The sequence below is a fragment of the Ammospiza caudacuta genome, chromosome 24, assembly GCF_027887145.1.
Source record: "Ammospiza caudacuta isolate bAmmCau1 chromosome 24, bAmmCau1.pri, whole genome shotgun sequence".
Lineage (NCBI taxonomy): Eukaryota > Metazoa > Chordata > Aves > Passeriformes > Passerellidae > Ammospiza > Ammospiza caudacuta.
The window spans coordinates 4,498,826-4,519,411 of NC_080616.1; the positions used below are offsets into that span (position 1 = coordinate 4,498,826).

The window sequence follows — 20,586 nt, forward strand, 5'->3', positions numbered from 1 at the left end:
CTTATGGTTATTACAGGTCTTGTGATAGAAACAAGTGGAAAACTGAGCAATATTGGTCCTCTAAAGTACAACTAAAGAAGCTTGAAAGCCACTACTGTTATCTGCAGCTCCTGTAAAATAATTCATAAATTCCTGTGGCCTTTTAGGTCCAAAGCATGATTCTCCCTGAATTTCTTCATACTGATATCCACAGCAGCACCTGGGGGTGGCTGGTGAAGTTTGTAGGGTGCTGTTCTGCAGAAATGTGGGACCAGAAGCAGAATCTGATCTGAAATCTGCATTATTAATTGGGAATAGGATGTAAGGGAAGGGGAAATGTGGTGCAGAGAGTTGTGGAAGAGGGATAATGAGTACTTTTGGATGGATAATAATAATAATAATAATAATAATAATAATAATAATAATAATTCTGTTTGGAGCTCGTGGTTGTTACAGGTCTTGTGATAGAAGCAAATGGAAAAATGAGCAATATTGATCCTCTAAAGTACAACTAAAGAAGCTTGAAAGCCCATTCCTGTTTATCTGCAGCTCCTGTAAAATAGTTCATAAATTCCTGTGGCCTTTTAAGTCCAAAGGATGATTCTCCCTGAATTTCTTCATGCAAGTGCTGATATCCACAGCAGCACCTTGGGAGTGGCTGGTGAAGTTTGTGGGGTGCTGTTCTGCAGAAATGTGGGACCAGAAGCAGAATCTGATCTGAATTGCATCATTAATTGAGAATAGGGCATAAAGGGAGGGGAAATGTGGTGCAGAGAGTTGTGGAAGAGGGATAATGAGTACTTTTGGTGGTTATTATTATTATTATTGTTAATTTTGGTTGAAGCTCATGGTTGTTACAGGTCTTGTGATAGGAACAAATGGAAAACTGAGCAATATTGGTCCTCTAAAGTACAACTAAAGAAGCTCGAAAGCCCACTCCTGTTATCTGCAGCTCCCGTAAAATAATTCCTGTGGCCTTTTAAGTCCAAAGGATGATTCTCCCTGAATTTCTTCATACTGCTATCCACAGCAGCACCTTGGGGGTGGCTGGTGAAGTCTGCAGGGTGCTGAATTGTTGTTTTTCAGCACCTGGAGCTGAGCTGTGTTGCTGCAGTTAATGCTGAGGGCAGGGTTTTGGTGACAGCTCCGTGAGGCACAAAGGAACTGCTGCACAAAGGGTTTCAGCCCCTGTGCAGGGTTTCACGTGGTGTGGTCACAACTTCCTGAAAGAAAGAAAAGAAACTTCCCCTTTTCTCAGTTCTTTGCTTCAGTTCCTTGCTGCTCTTGACCTCTGCAGCAACAATTTACAGCTCAAAAAAAATCATATAAAGCCATCTCTGAGGCCATTGGAAATATTCATGGTAATATTTAGGCTTGAGGGAGGTCATAAACCATCAGAATTTGTGTGAATGTGTCTTATTTTAATTCACCTGTGATCTGAAAAATAAAATAGTGGTTTTTACTATGTGCTAATGCTTTTGGCAAGCAGAGTTACAGTGGGAATGTTTATACCAACACTAATGTGTTTATTGTTTTTCTGCATCAAACAAATCATAGTAAGTTCTGCTGGAGTATAAATAGGATGATGCTTCTGTATTTACTTTTATTTTTTTAAATAAGGTTTTTTAAAAATTGAAACTGACAGTGAAAACTTGTTTTTCACAGAGGTTATATAAACATTTGAATCTTAGTTTGTCCTAAAACACATTCTCACTAAACTTTTTGCCATAAACTTTGTTAGCTCACAAATTATCTCAAGTTTTGACAGCTAAGAATCTTTTTTTCTATGTAAATGCTATTTCAGTGTGATTTTCTCCACTTTTCCCTCTTGCCTTAAAAAATTAGCCACATCTGTATCTTTTCAGTACATTCATTTCTAGTACAAATGCTGCTGCAGTAATTTGGTTTTTATTAGATTAAAAGACCAGGATATGAGATGTTTAGTGGCTCGTGTATTATTGGAAAGCTGCTGTTGGAAATAAAGGGTGTTGAGATGTGAAAAAGGAGTGTAATGTGCTAAATGAGAATGGCAAAGCCTTGAATTTGGGTTTTGATCTCTTGAGGTTTGTGCAGAACACTTGGGGCGTTTTGTGCAGGTTTTATTTGAATGTGGAGGTGCAGAAATTGGGTGTTGGATTACCCCTGGCCAGAATCCAGGCTGTGGGCTCTCACTTGAATCAAAACCTTAATTTTTTAAGCTTTCAGTGGTTTGGCTTCTTTAAAACCAACCAAATTGCCTTATAGGAAGGGATTTTCATCTGTAGAATTTGACTTTTCTGTTGTCTAGAGATTACAGATCTTGAGCTTCTTGTGTTTTGTTGTTTTCCTGAAATATTTTGTTTAACCCAAGGCAGCACTAAAAATCAAATTTAGGTTTGGTTTTGATGGACTGGTTTTAATGGTAAATATCTGAAATTTCTGTTTTGTAAGTTTATGCACATCAGCTGCTGCATGGCTTTCAGCTGGTATTCCCTACAGAATTTTGTCTCTCAGTTGTCAGAAAACCTCAAAGTTCTGCGTATGGCGAAGGTTTCACTGTGTGTGAAAGCTCTTGGATGTGTAGCTGCTGCAGAACTTGTTATTTTTCATATCCTGCTTTTGAGATGTGTGTGGTTTGATGAGACAGGGAATTTTTAGTTGGATTGTTGCTGCTCTGCAGTGAATCTCCTGTGTTCTGAAGCCATCATTAATTTTAGCACTTGAAAAAAATTAATGCTACTCCACTGCTAATGTAATTAATCTCCCTGAAATCAGTCCTACTGTCCTAATTGAAGATCCACAAGGAGCTGAGCATCATTTAATTACACTTCTCAACATTGTTTTAGTGTGTAAAAATACCCAATGGCTTGGAAAGCTTGAAGATTATATTCTCAATAAATTGTATAGGAATTTGATTTGAGATCCAGTGACACTTCTGTGAAGTGTGAGCCACTACCTAAGTTATAAATAGGTTTTCAGACCTTTATGGGGGCTGTTCATAGACATCTTTAAATGTCAGTTTGCTTCATGTAGTCACTCCTTTGCAGCTCTGCTGAGGATTTAAAACTAATTTAGTGATTACAAAGGATAACAAAGCAAGATGCTGGTGTTTTAGTGCTTCATCTGCCTCCCTGACCTCATGGAAATAAATTATATTTAAAATCTACCTGGGAGAACACTGAGACATGCTGTGGCATTTTCAGGAGCATCCCTGAAGTCCCCCAGCTATCTGGGCACAGCCCTCTTAATGCTTGAGACAGGCTGGACCATAGACTGTTCTAAAAAATAATCTAAAAACCACAAATATATTGAATTTTGTTATCTAAAATCAACAGGGGAAAAAATTAAATATTTGTTTAGGGACAATAAATTACTTTGCTGAAAAGTCAGAAATTTTGGGGAAGAAATAAGTAGGAAAAACTGAGTTTCATGTAGAAATTAGGAAAATTAGGGAAATCCCCAGCAAGGTGGGGCATCCTTTTCTGTAGAGGTCTGTGAGTATTTTGGGATTTAGTTGAGGGAGTGTATTTTGGGGTGAAACCTGTTCCACACCTGTAATGGCAGGATTTTAATGGCAATGCCAACCTGGGATCCTTTACCCAGGTGAGAGGAGGAGTTTGCTTTGTGTTTGGTGCTTCTGGGCAGGCTGATTTGTGAGTTTTGCTGCCCTGAGAGCCTGTGGGGGATTGCAATGCTGTGAGTGTCCCTACAAAGGGGAGAGAAAATGATGCATCTGACTCCATGGATATCAAAATGCTAATTAATGACTTTATTATACTATATTTATTTATATTTATTATACTATATTTACTTTATTATACTATGATATTGTTTACTTTATTGTACTTATTTACTTTATTATACTATATTATTCTAGGCTAATTAATGACTTTATTATACTATATTTATTTCTATTTATTATACTATAATTACTTTATTATGCTATAATATTATTTACTTTATTGTACTTATTTACTTTATTATACCATATTATTCTAGGCTAATTAATGACTTTATTATACTATATTTATTTATTTATATTTATTATACTATATTTACTTTATTATACTATAATATTATTTACTTTATTATACCATATTATTCTAGGCTAATTAATTACTTTATTATACTATATTTATTTATATTTATTATACTATAATTACTTTATTATACTATAATATTATTTATTTTATTGTACTTATTTACTTTATTATACCATATTATTCTGGGCTAATTAATTACTTTATTATACTATATTTATTTATATTTATTATACTATAATTACTTTATTATACTATAATATTATTTATTTTATTGTACTTATTTACTTTATTATACCATATTATTCTGGGCTAATTAATTACTTTATTATACTATATTTATTTATTTATATTTATTATACTATATTTACTTTATTATACTATAATATTATTTACTTTATTATACCATATTATTCTAGGCTAATTAATTACTTTATTATACTATATTTATTTATATTTATTATACTATAATTACTTTATTATACTATAATATTATTTATTTTATTGTACTTATTTACTTTATTATACCATATTATTCTGGGCTAATTAATTACTTTATTATACTATATTTATTTATTTATATTTATTATACTATATTTACTTTATTATACTATAATATTATTTACTTTATTATACCATATTATTGTAGGCTAATTAATTACTTTATTATACTATATTTATTTATATTTATTATACTATAATTACTTTATTATACTATAATATTATTTATTTTATTGTACTTATTTACTTTATTATACCATATTATTCTGGGCTAATTATTACTTCATTATACTATATTTATTTATTTATATTTATTATACTATATTTACTTTATTATACTATAATATTATTTACTTTATTATACCATATTATTGTAGGCTAATTAATTACTTTATTATACTATATTTATTTATATTTATTATACTATAATTACTTTATTATACTATAATATTATTTATTTTATTGTACTTATTTACTTTATTATACCATATTATTCTGGGCTAATTATTACTTCATTATACTATATTTATTTATTTATATTTATTATACTATATTTACTTTATTATACTATAATATTATTTACTTTATTATACCATATTATTGTAGGCTAATTAATTACTTTATTATACTATATTTATTTATATTTATTATACTATAATTACTTTATTATACTATAATATTATTTATTTTATTGTACTTATTTACTTTATTATACCATATTATTCTGGGCTAATTATTACTTCATTATACTATATTTATTTATTTATATTTATTATACTATATTTACTTTATTATACCATATTATTCTAGGCTAATTAATTACTTTATTATACTATATTTACTTTACTGTACTTATTTACTTTATTATACTCTACTATTCTAGGCTAATTAATTATTTTATTATACTATATATTCTATACATTTAAAACTGAATCTGCCAATCACTCAACCCTGCACACACTGCCCAGAATCTCGTGATTGTCACCCTCAGTCCTGACACACACACACACACCTGGCCCTGACAGGCCAAGAGAACAAAACACCCTCACTGTGGGTAAATAATCTCCATATTGCATTCTGCTTTTTGCACAAACACAGGCACAGCAAATGATAAGAATTGTGGTTTTTTTTCTCTGATGTTCAGAGAATGTGAAACCTAGAAACAATCCTGGGAAGAATTGTGCCTTGCTTTTCTCTGTGAGGAGAAATGTGGGGCTACAGTGGGGTGCTGTGTTTTGCTGCCCTGAGAGCCCGTTTTGTGCTGTGTTTTGCTGTGTTTTCCTGTGTTTTGCTGCCCTCAGAGCCTGTTTTTGCTGTGTTTTGCAGTGGGGGTGATCAGGTGCCCCATCTGTCGCCAGGAGTGCCGGCAGATCGACCTGGTGGACAATTACTTTGTGAAGGACACCTCGGAGAGCCCCAGCAGCTCCGACGAGAAGTCAGAGCAGGTAAGGACTGTCCTGCCCCAGCCTCTGCTCCCTGGGGCTGCCAGGGCTCCTTAGGTGCCTTTTCCCCACCTCTCCTCTGCTCTCTGGTCCTGTCACTGCTCCCCAGAGTGATTCTGGTGCCTTTTTCCCCAACCCTGCTCTGATCTCTGGTGCTGAGAGTGCTCCCCAGGGCACTCCTGGTGCCTTTTCCCCTCCCCTTCCTGCTCTCCTGGGCTGCCAGTTCTCCCTAGGGTGATGCTGGTTCCTTTTCCCCCCAACCCCTTCTTCTCTCTGGGGCTGTCAGTTCTCCCTAGAGCAATTCTGCTGCCTTTTCCCCACCCTTCCTCTGCTCTCTGGGGCTGGCAGAGCTCCCCAGATGATTCTGGTACTTTTCCCCCACCCCTCCTCTGTTTTCTGGGTCAGTCAGCTCTCCCTAGAACAATTCTGGTGCCTTTTCCCCCTAACCATTTCTGCTGTCTAGGGCTGTCAGTGCTCCCCAGGATGATGCTGATGGCTTTTCCCCAACCCTGCTCTGCTCTCTGGGTTTGTCAGCTCTCCCCAGAACAATTCTGGTGTCTTTTCCCCACCCCTCCTCTGCCTTTTCCCCACCCCTCCTCTGCTCTCTGGGTCTGTCAGCTCTCCCCAGAACAATTCTGGTGCCTTTTTCCCCTCCCCTTTCTGCTTTCTGGGGCTGTCAGTTCTCTGTAGAACAATTCTGGTGCCTTTTTCCCACCCTTTCTCTGCTTTCTGGTGCTGCCAGTTCTCCCTAAAACAATTCTGGTGCCTTTTCCCCAGCCCTGCTCTGCTCTCTGGGTTTGTCAGTGCTCTCTAGAACAATTCTGGTGCCTTTTCCACCTACCCTTTCTGCTTTCTGGGGGCTGTCAGCTCTCCCTAGAACAATTCTGGTGCCTTTTCCCCAACCTTCCTCTGATTTCTGTGTCTGTCAGCTCTCCCTAGAACAATCCTGGTGCCTTTTCCCCTCCCTGCTCTGCTCTCTGGCCTTATCAGTGCTCTCTAGAACAATCCTGGTGCCTTTTCCCCAACCTTCCTCTAATTTCTGTGTCTGTCAGCTCTCCCTAGAACAATCCTGGTGCCTTTTCCCTTCCCCTTTCTGCTTTCTGGGGCTGTCAGCTCTCCCCAGAACAATCCTGGTGCCTTTTCCCCCTCCCCTTTCTGCTCCCTGGGGCTCTCTAGGATAATTCTGGTTTCTGTTCCCCCCCAGGTGTGCACCAGCTGTGAGGACAATGCCAGTGCTGTGGGATTCTGTGTGGAGTGTGGCGAGTGGCTGTGCAAGACCTGCATCGAGGCTCACCAGCGAGTAAAGTTCACCAAGGACCACATGATCAGGAAAAAAGAGGATGTGTCCTCAGGTGGGTGTTGGGTGTCACTTTGTCCTGCCTGCTCCAAAAGCCTTTTCTCTTTTTATGTTAAAAAAAAAAAAAAGGAGGAGGATGATGGTAACAACCAGCTCTGTGTGTTTCCTTTCCCCCAGGATTTGGGAAGAGTGCAGTAAAAATTACCAGTGCAAAATTAGAAGCTGTAAAAATGGAGGTAGAATTGAATTTATAACAGTGATACTTTGTGCATTTGCAAAGGATTTCGATCCACTCTTAATAGTCTTGCTAGATTAGTAGAATTCTAGAGTAGTAAATTAGTAGAATTAGATTGTTTAGTAGAACAAATAACTAAATGGAGGGGTTGAAATATGGAGAACTGTGGCATATTAAAAATCTTATCCATTCAAAATCTTGTCCAAGGAAATTAAATTACCCATTTTGTTGTATTTTATTATGAGAAGCAATTATAGTTCTCTCTGTAGAAATGTGTATATAAGTTTACATAGTTGTATAATTTATATAGTTAAATAGTTATATTGATGTATTTTATATAGTTAAATAGTTATATAATTTATATAGTTAAATAGTTATATAATTTATATAGTTAAATAGTTCTAACTATATATTTTATATAGTTACATAGTTATAGTTATATAGTTTATAAAGTTATATGGTTATATAATTTATATGGTTATATAATTTATATAGTTAGTTATAACTATATATTTTATATAGTTACACAGTTATAGTTACATAGTTGATAAAGTTACATAGTCATATAATTTATATAGTTACATTATTTATATAGTTATACAATTTATATAGTTAAATAGTTATAACTATGTATTTTATATAGTTATATAGTTATAGTCATTTAGTTTATATAGTTATAGCTATATATTTTATATAGTTACCTTCAATATATTCTGTTACTTTGTACTGATATTACTGAGGAAATGTAGAATTTGAATCTGTTTTAGGTTTAATCTCTCAGTGAGCAAAATTGAATATGTGAAGTGTATGTAGGGTTTGTTCAGCTGTGCAGCCTTATTAGAAGTAAATTCTTGAGCTGTTGTTTGATCATGTATCATTTGTAGCCTATTGAGGTAATGTGGAAAATCATCTCACAACAGGTCCAGCCTATCTGGATTTTATCATTTGTGGCCTGTTGAGGTCATGTGGAAAATGTTCTCCAAACAGGTCCAGGGTATCTGGATTTTAGATTAGAAAATTCTGTTTGTACATGGGTTAAAAGTTCTGATTTAAAGATTTGTAGGTTCTCCACAATCTGGATGTGTCTGAAAATGATAACATTGAGGAAGAGAGATCTCAACACTTTGCTCTCTTCATTTAAATTAATTTAAAATTAATTAAGATCTCCATAATTGTTTTATTGTGTCCTTTCAAAGGAACAAACACTACTTTTCTTTCTAGAAATTGTTTAGTAGTTAAAAAGTTTATTGTTGAGCTTAGTTCCTTTAGACAGGGATTTTATTTCATTTGCTCAATCAAATAAACCTCATTTTGGAGAGGCTTCTATTTATGTCTTAATGAACATTTTTAATAAGAAATATTATCCATTTAAGATTCAATGTATTAAGCCTCACAGATGAGAAACCCTTAAATTCAATCAAATTATAAGGCCCAAGAAAGAATTACTGATGTTTTTACAAGGAATGCTAAATTGTGACTTTAAATGTGATATTACAGCTCAGCTTTCCCTTTGATACCTGCTGGGAAGGGGCTGAAAAGTGACTTCCAAAACCAGAAAGTTTATAAAGTTTATAAAAATATAAAATTATAATATATATAAATATTATAATATAATATAATATTATAATTATATAATACTATCATTCTATAATATTGTAATAATATCAATATTATAATTATAATATACAATATATATTTATATTTAAATATAAATTATTTAAATTAAAAAATAGAAAATATTTTATATTTTAAATATAAAGTTTATAATATAAAGTTTATAAAATAAACTTTCCATCAGAAATTGTATTTATTGTGATTGTGGGGAAGGGCTGGTCATTGGTTTTTTTTCTTCTTAGACTCAAAGATGTGCCCTGGAGACTTTAAATTTCTCTCAGTGAGTGGCAGCTGTAGGTTCATCAGCTCTTTCTTTACAATATTGTAACTTGCATGATATAACCAGCTTCAGAAACATTGGAGAGTGAGGGAAATTCATTTAAACCCTACCTGCTGTACCTTCCAAAGGCTGCTTTCCTCTTTGCTAAGCTCAAAACATCCTCAGAACACTATACAGAATTTTTAGTAAACCCAGAGTTATTTTTTGCCATTATTTGTTATTTGGGGGTTTAGGTGACTTTTAACACAGGCAACATTTGCTTTGCAGCTCCCACTTCAGCTGTGTTTGATTAAATGAGGTGTTTGAAGGGATAAGCTGGAAAATCCATGAGGTAAAAAGGGTTTTAAAAAACCTTAAAAAAAAGGTTAAAAAGGTTTAAAAGGTTTGAGCCATCCTTCAGTGTGTCAGAGGTGAAATTATATGGAATTAAATCTTTATAAAGATGAAATGAAATCTTTATAAACACATGTACACTGTGCTGGTGTACATGTGTTTATAAAGATTGTGTGCAGTCTTACAGCGCCTTTTGGGTGCTCTTGAGAAAAGATGAATAAATAAATAAAGCAAAATGAATCAATAAAGAAAGAAAACAGCTCTAAACCACTGGCACTGTAAATCCCAGAGTTATGGAGGTTGGGAAAGAGCTCTGAGCTCATCAAATCCAACCCCTGACCTGAAGTTCTCACAGTAACCTCAGCCTGAGAACACATCTGGAGGTGCCTTTGCGAGTTCTTGGTTGTTGCTGGAAGTTAGTTGGGTTGTTTTGCTCTTCAGATTGTCTCAGTTTTATCTTAAAATGCACAAATGGTTTATTTTTAAAAACAGAAGCCGTGGGAGCATCTGGTCAACGTCCTGTTTTCTGCCCTGTCCACAAACAAGAGCAGTTAAAACTTTTCTGTGAAACCTGTGACAGGCTGACATGCAGAGACTGTCAGTTACTGGAGCACAAAGAACACAGGTACAGATATACAAATATTCTAAATATTTCTGAACTCCTGTGCTGTGCTGTCTCAGAGGGTGAAGTGACATTGATGGGAGCTGCTTGTGTTGGAAATTCTGCTGCATTTACTCCTGGTTGGACTGAAGCCATCCCTTGCAGAGAATTGTATTTTTTGTGAGGAATGATGAATCTGATTCTGTGTTCTTAGAAGGCTAATTTATTATTTTGTGATCTGTATTATATTAAAGAATACTATACTAAAGAATACAGAAAGATACAGACAAAAGGCTAAAAGATAATAATGAAAAATTTGTGATTCCTTCCAGAGTCCCAACACAGCTTGACCATAATTGGCCAATAAATCAAAACAATTCACATGAAACCAATCAAACAAGCACCTGTTGGTAAACAGTGTCCAAACCACATTCCAAAGGAGAAGCAAATCAGATAATTATTGTTTTCATTTTTCTCTGAGGCTTCTCAGCTTCCCAGGAGAAGGAATCCTGGGCAAAGAGATTTTTCAAAAAATGTGGTGGTGACAGAGAACCTGTGTGGAGTGATGGAAACTTGAGCTTTGTCAAGTCCCCTAAGATGAGATTTAAGCCAAGATGGGCTGAGGAGGTTTGCTGTGATTCAGGTGTTCATTTGCCTGGCAGTTCCCAGTGCAATCTCTGTGGCCAGGACTTGATTGGAAATTCCTGCAGCCCTGAACACCTGGTGCTGTAAAGGAAGCAAAAGTGATAGAGTGAGTCATGGCTGAGGTAATGAATTTTCTGAAAGGGCATTTTTGGTTGTGCAACAGTCTTTAGGGGAATTTTGTAAAGGACAGTCTAAATTTTGCCTTTTATTTTCGTATATTCTTCTGGTGCAGAGGGGCAAAATGGTTTGGGTTTAGTTGGTTAAAAGTTGCCTCATTCCAGGTAAAAGGAAATGCTGGGTTTGCCTCTGCTGGAAAAGGAGTTGGAATCCCTTTAAGACACATTCCAACTTCTGCTCTTTAGCAGCTTTGTCATGTAGTTGTTTGAATGTTTGAACAAATATTTTGCAGTGTTACAATAGAGAATCTGGGGATAATTCATATTTATCGACCACTGCACCACTGCTTTTCCTTACCTCTTCTCTCTAAAGGTGTAATACTGAATCTAGTGTTCTGCTTTTCTTTTTTCCTGTTTTTCTCAGAATAGTGATTATTATCAGACTGCTATAGCAGCCTGTGGAAAACTTTTACTTTGAAATAATAATGATAATAATAACAATTATTATTATTTAATAATAATAAAAACTTTTACTTTGAAATAACAATAATTATTATTATATTAACACCCTCAAAATGTTTACTTTGAAATAACATCATGATGATGATGATTACTATTATTATTATTATTTTACCCTCAAATATTCCTGCTCTCTTCTTTCATAGATTTGATCATAAATATCCTGGGTGACTCCCTTGTCACAAGGGTGCTCTCCTGGGATATTTTCACTAACTTGGTCCAGTTGGTTTCTTTGCATCTGTTCTGTGCATGTTGCTGGTGGATTAACAGCTGGATCTTGTCCTACTTACCTGTGCTCTTCCAGAAGGAGAATTTGTTGTTATTAATGTGCTTTTTTTTACAGAATATTCTTTCCATATGGTTCTGAGTGCAGGTGTGAATTACATTGATTAAGGCACTGCTTTGTCTTCTGCCTTAAGTACAGCTGAGATTTCATGGAGAATCATGCCAAATGGGAAAAAAATTCATTTTAATCCCCTGTTTTCTTCTTACCTGAAATCCTCATAGTTTACCCCAAAGGAGGATGAATCACAATTTCAGTACCTCCAGTTCAGAGGGCCAGTTCAGAATCTCAGTTTTAGAATTCCAGAATGGTTTGGGGTTGGAAGGACCTTAAAGATCATCCAGTTCCACCCTGTCAGGGCAGGGATTGCTGGGGATTCTGTAGAAAGCTGACAATGCTGTGAGATTCCTTAATTTGGGTTGTTTCCAGTCCACACACTTGGGAATCTGGAAGTGCAATAATGAAAAAGAAAAGGATTTTGGCTGTAGAAAGAGTTACAGATAAATTTTAGCACTACAAGCTGCAAGTAGATTTTTCACTTCTCCTTCAAGTGGAAATATAATTTTGAACTTTATGAAAATAATATGATGATTAAGGCACTGCTTTGTCTGCCAGAAGTACAGCTGAGATTTCATGGAGAATCATGCCAAATGGGAAAAAAAATTGATTTTAATCCCCTGTTTTCTTCTTACCTGAAATCCTCATAGTTTACCCCAAAGGAGGATGAATCACAATTTCAGTACCTCCAGTTCAGAGGGCCGGTTCAGAATCTCAGTTTTAGAATTCCAGAATGGTTTGGGGTTGGAAGGACCTTAAAGATCATCCAGTTCCACCCTGTCAGGGCAGGGATTGCTGGGGATTCTGTAGAAAGCTGACAATAATTTCAGCAGCCTGGTGCTGTGAGATTCCTTAATTTGGGTATTTCCAGTCCACACACTTGGGAAGCTGGAAGTGCAATACTGAAAAAAAAGAAAAGGATTTTGGCTGTAGCAAGAGCCACAGCAAAAATTTAGCAGTACAAGCTACATGTAGATTTTTCACTTCTCCTTCAAGTGGAAATATAATTTTGAACTTAATGAAAATAATTTCATAAAATCAGCAGCTCCCAAACATTTCAAGTTTTTCTCTTTGGGCTTTAGGAGTGCTATTTTTTTGTATTGTAGTATCTAAAATCTTGTGCTGCTGTCTGTCTGTCTGTAAGAACTTTAGCCTGTTTAGAAAAAGCAAAATTCCACCACTGAGAATGAAGAATCTCAACTCTTGGAGTTCAGATTTGTCTGTTGCTGTACAAACTGGATTAATTAAGGAGTAGAGTTGTTTTTGTTGTGAATTACATTCTTTGTCTGAGTCCCTGTTATCATGCTTGTGAGTCATTTAAATAAAATACTGTGAGTTTGCTGACAATCCAGACAATCTTTTCCTTTGGATTGTAATGTTCTACACTGTGACAGAAGACAGCACTAATTTCTTCTTCATTTTCTTTGGAAGTTGCTGTAAATTGTTTCTAATGCACCTTATAGAATGCTTCATTAATTGCAGCAATTTTCTGCCAATTTGAATATTGGCAAAACATTGCCAAGGTGTTCTGGGACATTAAGTTTTCCCTATTGTTAACAAATTACATTGCACAAGCAGGAGGTTTATTTATTGCCAAGACAAAACTTAGCAAGTTAGGAATCCTGGATTTTGAGCAGTTGATCAGAAATTCATGGAGCTGCTTTAATCTTAATTCCCCTTGGCCATTTTCAGCAGAGGCATTGTGTTTCTGTGGCATTTTTATTGCAATATTTTAGGAAAAGGCACCAAATTTTGTTATTTTCCCTCAGTGTTGGTGCTTACCCTCTTTTCAGATGAAGTAATGGAAAGTACTTTTGATAGCAGCTGTTCAGCTGAAGAGCTTGGAAAGGAAAATTCTTCACTTGGAAGCAGCAGAGGTGGAAAAAACTTGAAGTTTATTTAATAGGGAAATTTTCTTCAGATTAAACTAATGCAGTCAAACATGAGCTGAAAAACTGGGGAATTTGGGATAATTTGGGATAATTGGTATCCTTTAATTATGTTTAAGCTTTTGGTGCATTTTCCTCATCAAAAAAAGGAGGCACTGCATCCCTGTGTGGTTGGAATTGATAATTTCCCACAGAGATTCAATCTCCTGGCCAGTACCAAAGGACTTTTTTCAACATTTTGCACACTGATCAGAATATCCAGAGTCTGATTTTTTTTTTAGTGTTTTCTTTCTCTGTGGTTTGATAATTTCCCACAGAGATTCAATCTCCTGGCCAGTACCAAAGGACTTTTTTCAACATTTTGCACACTGATCAGAATATCCAGAGTCTGATTTTTTTTTTTTTAGTGTTTTCTTTCTCTGTGGTTTTTATTTTTTTTCTCTGTCATATTTTTTTCCAAATTTCATGGCTTTGCACCTGAGTTTCAGCCCTCTGTCCCTTGGTAATCAGTTTTTTCTCTTGCTGTTGAAAAGGTACCAGTTCCTGGAAGAAGCTTTTCAGAACCAGAAGGGTGCAATTGAGAACCTCTTGGCCAAACTTCTTGAGAAGAAGAATTATGTAAATTTTGCAGCTGCCCAAGTTCAAAATAGGTGAGTTCCCCAAAATAAGCAGCTGTTACGTTGGTTTTTAATGAGACACAGCAAAATGAATGGTGGGATTAGAATAACACACTGGAGTTAATTCTGTATCTTAATTATTTTTTCTAATGGTTATTTGACCCTACAAGACTCTGCATCTCTTGGAAGTTCTTACAAGAAATAAATGTTAAAGATTGTGTTTTTTGTGACGACTTTGTATAGAACCAAAGGTGTGACACATTCATTACACTTTGGGGGTGGGGGAGAAAAAGATGAATAAAAAAAGACAAGAAAACCCATCCTATAATTTCTTTTGAGTTAGCTTTAGGTGACAGAATTGTTGAAATAATAAAATATTTATAGATTTTATAGTTAGGCCTCTGATAACTGTGTAACAAGTTGAAATATTAAAATATCTTAATATTCAGTATTTTAAATATATTTTAATATTCAATACTAAAATTTTCAACTGTGACAGTTGAAATATTAAAACATTTTTATGTTTCACAGAAAGGCCTCTGATAACTGTGTAACAAGTTGAAATATTAAAAGATTTTTAATATTTAATATTTTAAAATATATTTTAATATTGAATATTCAAAGATTAAAATAGTTTTAGTATTAGAGCTGTAACAGTTGAAATTTTAAAATACTATGTTTCATAGTAAGACTTCTGATAACTGTGTAACAAGTTGAAATCTTAAATATATTTTAATATTCAACTGTAACAGTTAAAATATTAAAATATTTTTATGTTTCATAGTAAGATCTCTGTGTAACAAGTTGAAATATAAAAATATTTTTAATATTCATCTGTAACAGTTGAAATATTAAAATATTTTTATGGTTCATAGTAAGGCCTCTGATAACTGTGTAACAAGTTGAAATACTAAAATATTTTTTGATATTCAACTGTAACAGTTAAAATATTAAAATATTATTTTTATGTTTCATAGTAAGGCCTCTGATAACTGTGTAACAGGTTGAAATATTAAAATATTTTTAATATTCAGTATTTTAAAATATATTTTAATATTGAATATTCAAAGATTAAAATAGTTTTAATATTTCAACTGTAACAGTTGAAATTTTAAAATACTGTGTTTCATAGTAAGACTTCTGATAACTGTGTAGCAAATTGAAATATTGAAATATTTTTTGATATTCAACTGTAACAGTTGAAATATTCAAATATTTTTATGTTTCATAGTTAAGGCTCTGATAACTTTGTAACAAGTTGAAATATTAAAATATTTTTAATATTGAGCTGTAACAATCTAAATATTAAAGTATTTTTATGTTTCATAGTAAGACCTCTGATAACTGTGTAACAAGTTGAAATATTAAATTTTTAAATATTCAACTGTAACAATTGAATATTAAAATATTTTTATGTTTCATAGTAAGACCTCTGTGTAACAAGTTGAAATATTTTAATATTTTTAATATTCAACTGTAACAGTTTAAATATTAAAATATTTTTATGCTACATAGTAAGACCTCTGATAACTGTGTAACAAGTTGAAATAATAATTTTTTTAATATTCAACTGTAAAAGTTGAAATATGAAAATATTTTAATATTCAACTGTAACAATAGAAATATTAAAATATTTTTATGTTTCATAGTAAGGCCTCTGATAACTGTAACAAGTTGAAATGCTAAAATATTTTTTAAAATTCAACTGTTATAGTTGAAATATTAAAATATTTTCATGTTTCATAGTAAAACCTCTGATAACTGTGTAACAGTTGAAATATTGAAGTATTTTTATGTTTCATATGAAGGCCTGTGATAACACTGTAGCAAGTTGAAAAATAAAAATATTTTTTAATATTCAACTGTAACAAGGTGAAATATTAAAATATTTTTGTTTCATAGTAAGGCCTCTGATAACTATGTAACAAGTTGAAATATTAAAATATTTTTATTCTTTAACTGTAACAGTTGGAATATGAAAATATTTTTATGTTTCATAGTAAGACCTCTGAGTAACAAGTTGAAATATTAAAATATTTTTAATATTCAATTGTAATGGTTAAAATGTTAAAATATTTCTATGTTTCAGGCCTCTGATAACCATGTAAAAAGTTGAAAAATAAAAATATTTTTTAATATTCAACTGTAACAGTTGAAATATTAAAATACTTTTATGTTTCATAGTAAGGCCTCTGATAACTGTGTAACAAGTTGAAATTATAAAATACTTTTATGTTTCATAGTAAGACCCCTGATACCTGTGTAACAAGTTGAAATATTAAAATATTTTTATGTTTCTTAGTAAGGCCCCTGATATCTGTGTAACAAGTTGAAATATTAAAATATTTTTATGTTTCATAGTAAGGCCTCTGATAACTGTGTAACAAGTTGAAATAATAAAATACTTTTATGTTTCATAGTAAGGCCCCTGATACCTGTGTATAAGTTGAAATATTAAAATACTTTTATGTTCCATAGTAAGGCCTCTGATAACTGTATAACAACTTGAAATAATAAAATATTTTTATTTTCTTAGTAAGGCCCCTGATATCTGTGTAACAAGTTGAAATATTAAAATATTTTTATGTTTCATAGTAAGGCCCCTGATACCTGTGTAACAAGTTGAAATATTAAAATATTTTTATGTTTCATAGTTAGGCCCCTGATATCTGTGTAACTAGTTGAAATATTAAAATATTTTCATGTTTCATAGTAAGGCCTCTGATAACTGTGTAAGAAGTTGAAATATTAAAATATTTTTATGTTTCATAGTAAGGCCCCTGATACCTGTGTAACAAGTTGAAATATTAAAATATTTTTATGTTTCATAGTAAGGCCCCTGATACCTGTGTATCAAGTTGAAATATTAAAATACTTTTATGTTTCATAGTAAGGCCCCTGATATCTGTGTAACTATTTGAAATATTAAAATATTTTTATGTTTCATAGTAAGGCCTCTGATAACTGTATAACAACTTGAAATAATAAAATATTTTTATTTTCTTAGTAAGGCCCCTGATATCTGTGTAACAAGTTGAAATACTAAAATATTTTAATGTTTCATAGTAAGGCCCCTGATATCTGTGTAACTAGTTGAAATATTAAAATATTTTTATGTTTCATAGTAAGGCCCCTGATACCTGTGTAACAAGTTGAAATATTAAAATATTTTTATGTTTCGTAGTAAGGCCCCTCATATCTGTGTAACAAGTTGAAATATTAAAATACTTTTATGTTTCATAGTAAGGCCCCTGATATCTGTGTAACAAAACCTTAGCGTGAATTTGAATAGGAAATTGCGGTTGGTTGTGGGGCTTTGATTGGGGTTTTTTTTAGGTAGCTTCAGTTCAGATTTCCAGGGTTGGCTGAAATTCAACCTCACGTTGAACCCCAAATCGGAGGCAGAGGCAGCTGGGGATCCCTGCAGCAGCAGCTCAGGGAATTCCACCCCGATTCTCTGTGGTTTGCTGAGCGTCCTGCAGCCCTGAGGGCATCTGCAGAATGACACACCAGCTGGGGGTGGAAAGCACAGGGCAGCAGCAGGATGTGCACCAAGACAGAAAGAGAAGTTCTGATGTAAATTTTTAACTCCTTGTGGTGCCGGCTATATTTAAAAAAAAAAGCATTGTAAGGGATGAAGAACATAGAGCATGACCAAGGTAAATGTGTGAAGAGGGAAGCAATGAAAATTGGTATTTTGTTTGCTGATTTTCCGTGGAACTCTTTGAAAGGTCCCAACACACAACACCACAGTGAAGCATGGAAATGTTGCACGCTTGGAGAGACAATCAGATAGGGAATAATTAAAATGAGAGCTCAAGAAATGTCACAAAACATTCTCTGATAGGAATTCCAGGCCAGGAATGGGTGATGGGATTAACACATTGTAATGGTGGGGGGGTTTTGCCCAAGAATTTCTGGCTTCAGTGAATTTCTGCAGCTGGGATTGTGTCAAGATCTCAATTTTCTGCTGAGCCAAGTGGCTGATGCAGGTGACACAACTCATTCCACTGCTTTGCTGGTGTGTGGGACACAAAATCCATCATGCTAAAAACTTCAGGGAATGGGAAAAATGAAGATATTACAATTTTGTTGTCAGTGTTGGCACAAAATCGCCATCATCTGTGGTGGTGGAGCATGAAAGTGTTGAAGGAAGAGCTCTGCTGGAATAATTGTTGGGTGCCAAAGCCAAGGGTGGATGCCATGGACTTAATGAAGGGTTGGTTGGGTGTTTTTTGGAGTTGTGTTGTCACAAAAACCACGTGGGTCCCAGGTGCCTTCAAGGGCTCTGACTCCAGCAGTGTTCATCAGCACTGAGTGTTGGTCTTGCGGCTGGGTGACATCAAATCCTTGATCTGGCAGCAAAAAAACTCTTTAAAAAAGGACAATTTAAGCCTTCACGTTGGCTCATGGCAAAGAATTCTGCTGCAATTGATCTTGTCAGATTAAGGCAGTGTAGGATCAAATAAATCCAGAATTTCCATGAGTTTAAGAAATGCTGTATTTCAAATTCTGTGGCCAGAGCTCAAGATGATTTGCTTGGATCTGAAGAATCTGCAAATGCACTAAAACTGAGGAAAAATGGTAGTGATGAAGAGGAATAAAAATCTGACAGCCAGTAGTATTAAAGCACAAGAGAATAATCTAAACTAGTATCAGGCACATCATTACTGAAATGTTTATCTCTTTATTAATTACAGGTCTGTAATAATTTGTTTTTGTTACAAGGGAGGAATTAATTTGAAATTCAGGGTTGATTTCTGGTTAATATAAATGATCTTAAAAGTTTAAAGCATCAGGTATAAATTTTTCATAGTGACACAATCTGGATATAAATTTATAAATGTCCATACAGACACATGGTTGTGGCTGGTTATTTCTCTGTATAAAATGTGTAAACTACAAGGACTTTCATATTATTTGTAGTAAAACAAGTTGTAAATTTGTATTTGGCAGTGAAGTGTAAAGTGACTGACAATCCATTGCTTTTTTTTGGTTTTTTTTTAGGATAAAAGAAGTAAATGAAACCAACAAAAGAGTAGAACAGGAAATCAAAGTGGCCATATTCACCCTCATCAATGAAATCAATAAAAAGGGAAAATCTCTCCTACAGCACCTTGAGGTACACTTGAAATAAAAAGCAATGATGGTGTTGAGTTTCCAGTCCCCTATTGAGGGGAAATATTTGCAAATGGTTTGTTTGGTGTGACTGCAGGTGGTGCAGCACTGAAGCTGCCTCTGAGGGATGTGCTGGAGTTAAATTTCTTATTTTTCCTCTCATCAGAGCTCCTTCAGTTTTGTGTCTGTGCCTCATATTCAAAGTTGGGCTCATTGTACAGGAGTGGCTGAAAATCCTATTTCCATGTTCTGTTTGCCATATTTCTGTATTATAACATAATGCTAAGGTGTGAATGATTTAATAATTCCCTCAAATAGCTTTTTGATGTTCATGTAAAAACAGAGCCGTATTTGTACATGAAGGTGTAATGCTGATATTTAAACTTATATAGTACAACTTTAGAGACCATGAGTTCAAGCATCTTTTCCCTATGGCATGTTCTGAATAATTACATTCTGACTTCTATTAAAGTCTATGAAAATTTTATCTGAATAGAGGAAATCCCTTCTAAGAAGTTGGTTCAGTGCATATGGCCGGCCTGCCATGAAAAATTTAAGATCAGATGAGTCACAATAAATTTTTCATCAATTATTTGGCAAGGAAATCAAATGTTCCTGGAAGAATAGAGTAACTAGATCATTACTAAAAGGAATAATGCAAAATTACATGAACTTTGGCTTTTCTTATTTACCTAGCATTAATTAAAATTTCCTTGGGACATTTCCCTTTTGATCCAAAAGCTGCTAGCAGTTTGCATTTTCCTCCTACATCTAAAAGCCCCATTGTAACAAATTACTTTACAATTTACGTTTTACAGTTAATTTATTGCAGTAAAGCCTCTGTTTCGTTGCAGAATGTCACCAAGGAGAGGCAGATGAAATTGCTCCAGCAGCAGAATGACATCACTGGGCTGTCCAGACAAGTGAAGCACGTGATGAACTTCACGAATTGGGCCATTGCCAGTGGCAGCAGCACTGCCCTGCTCTACAGCAAACGCCTGGTGAGGCCACCTGGGGCTGCCAGGGACTCGTGGCACCAGC

General features: G+C 34.2%; 1 protein-coding gene across 1 annotated transcript in view; it reads left to right on the plus strand.

Annotated features, from left to right (window-relative positions):
• The window catches only part of TRIM33 (tripartite motif containing 33), a 48,127-nt gene that overhangs the window by 10,147 nt on the left and 17,394 nt on the right, over positions 1 to 20,586 (plus strand). Inside the window, exons 2-7 of the mRNA XM_058819255.1 lie at positions 5,826 to 5,944; positions 7,146 to 7,293; positions 10,193 to 10,325; positions 14,344 to 14,460; positions 19,435 to 19,549; positions 20,400 to 20,546. Of these exons, the coding sequence (XP_058675238.1) occupies positions 5,826 to 5,944; positions 7,146 to 7,293; positions 10,193 to 10,325; positions 14,344 to 14,460; positions 19,435 to 19,549; positions 20,400 to 20,546 (779 nt within the window). The remainder of the gene's footprint in view (positions 1 to 5,825; positions 5,945 to 7,145; positions 7,294 to 10,192; positions 10,326 to 14,343; positions 14,461 to 19,434; positions 19,550 to 20,399; positions 20,547 to 20,586) is intronic.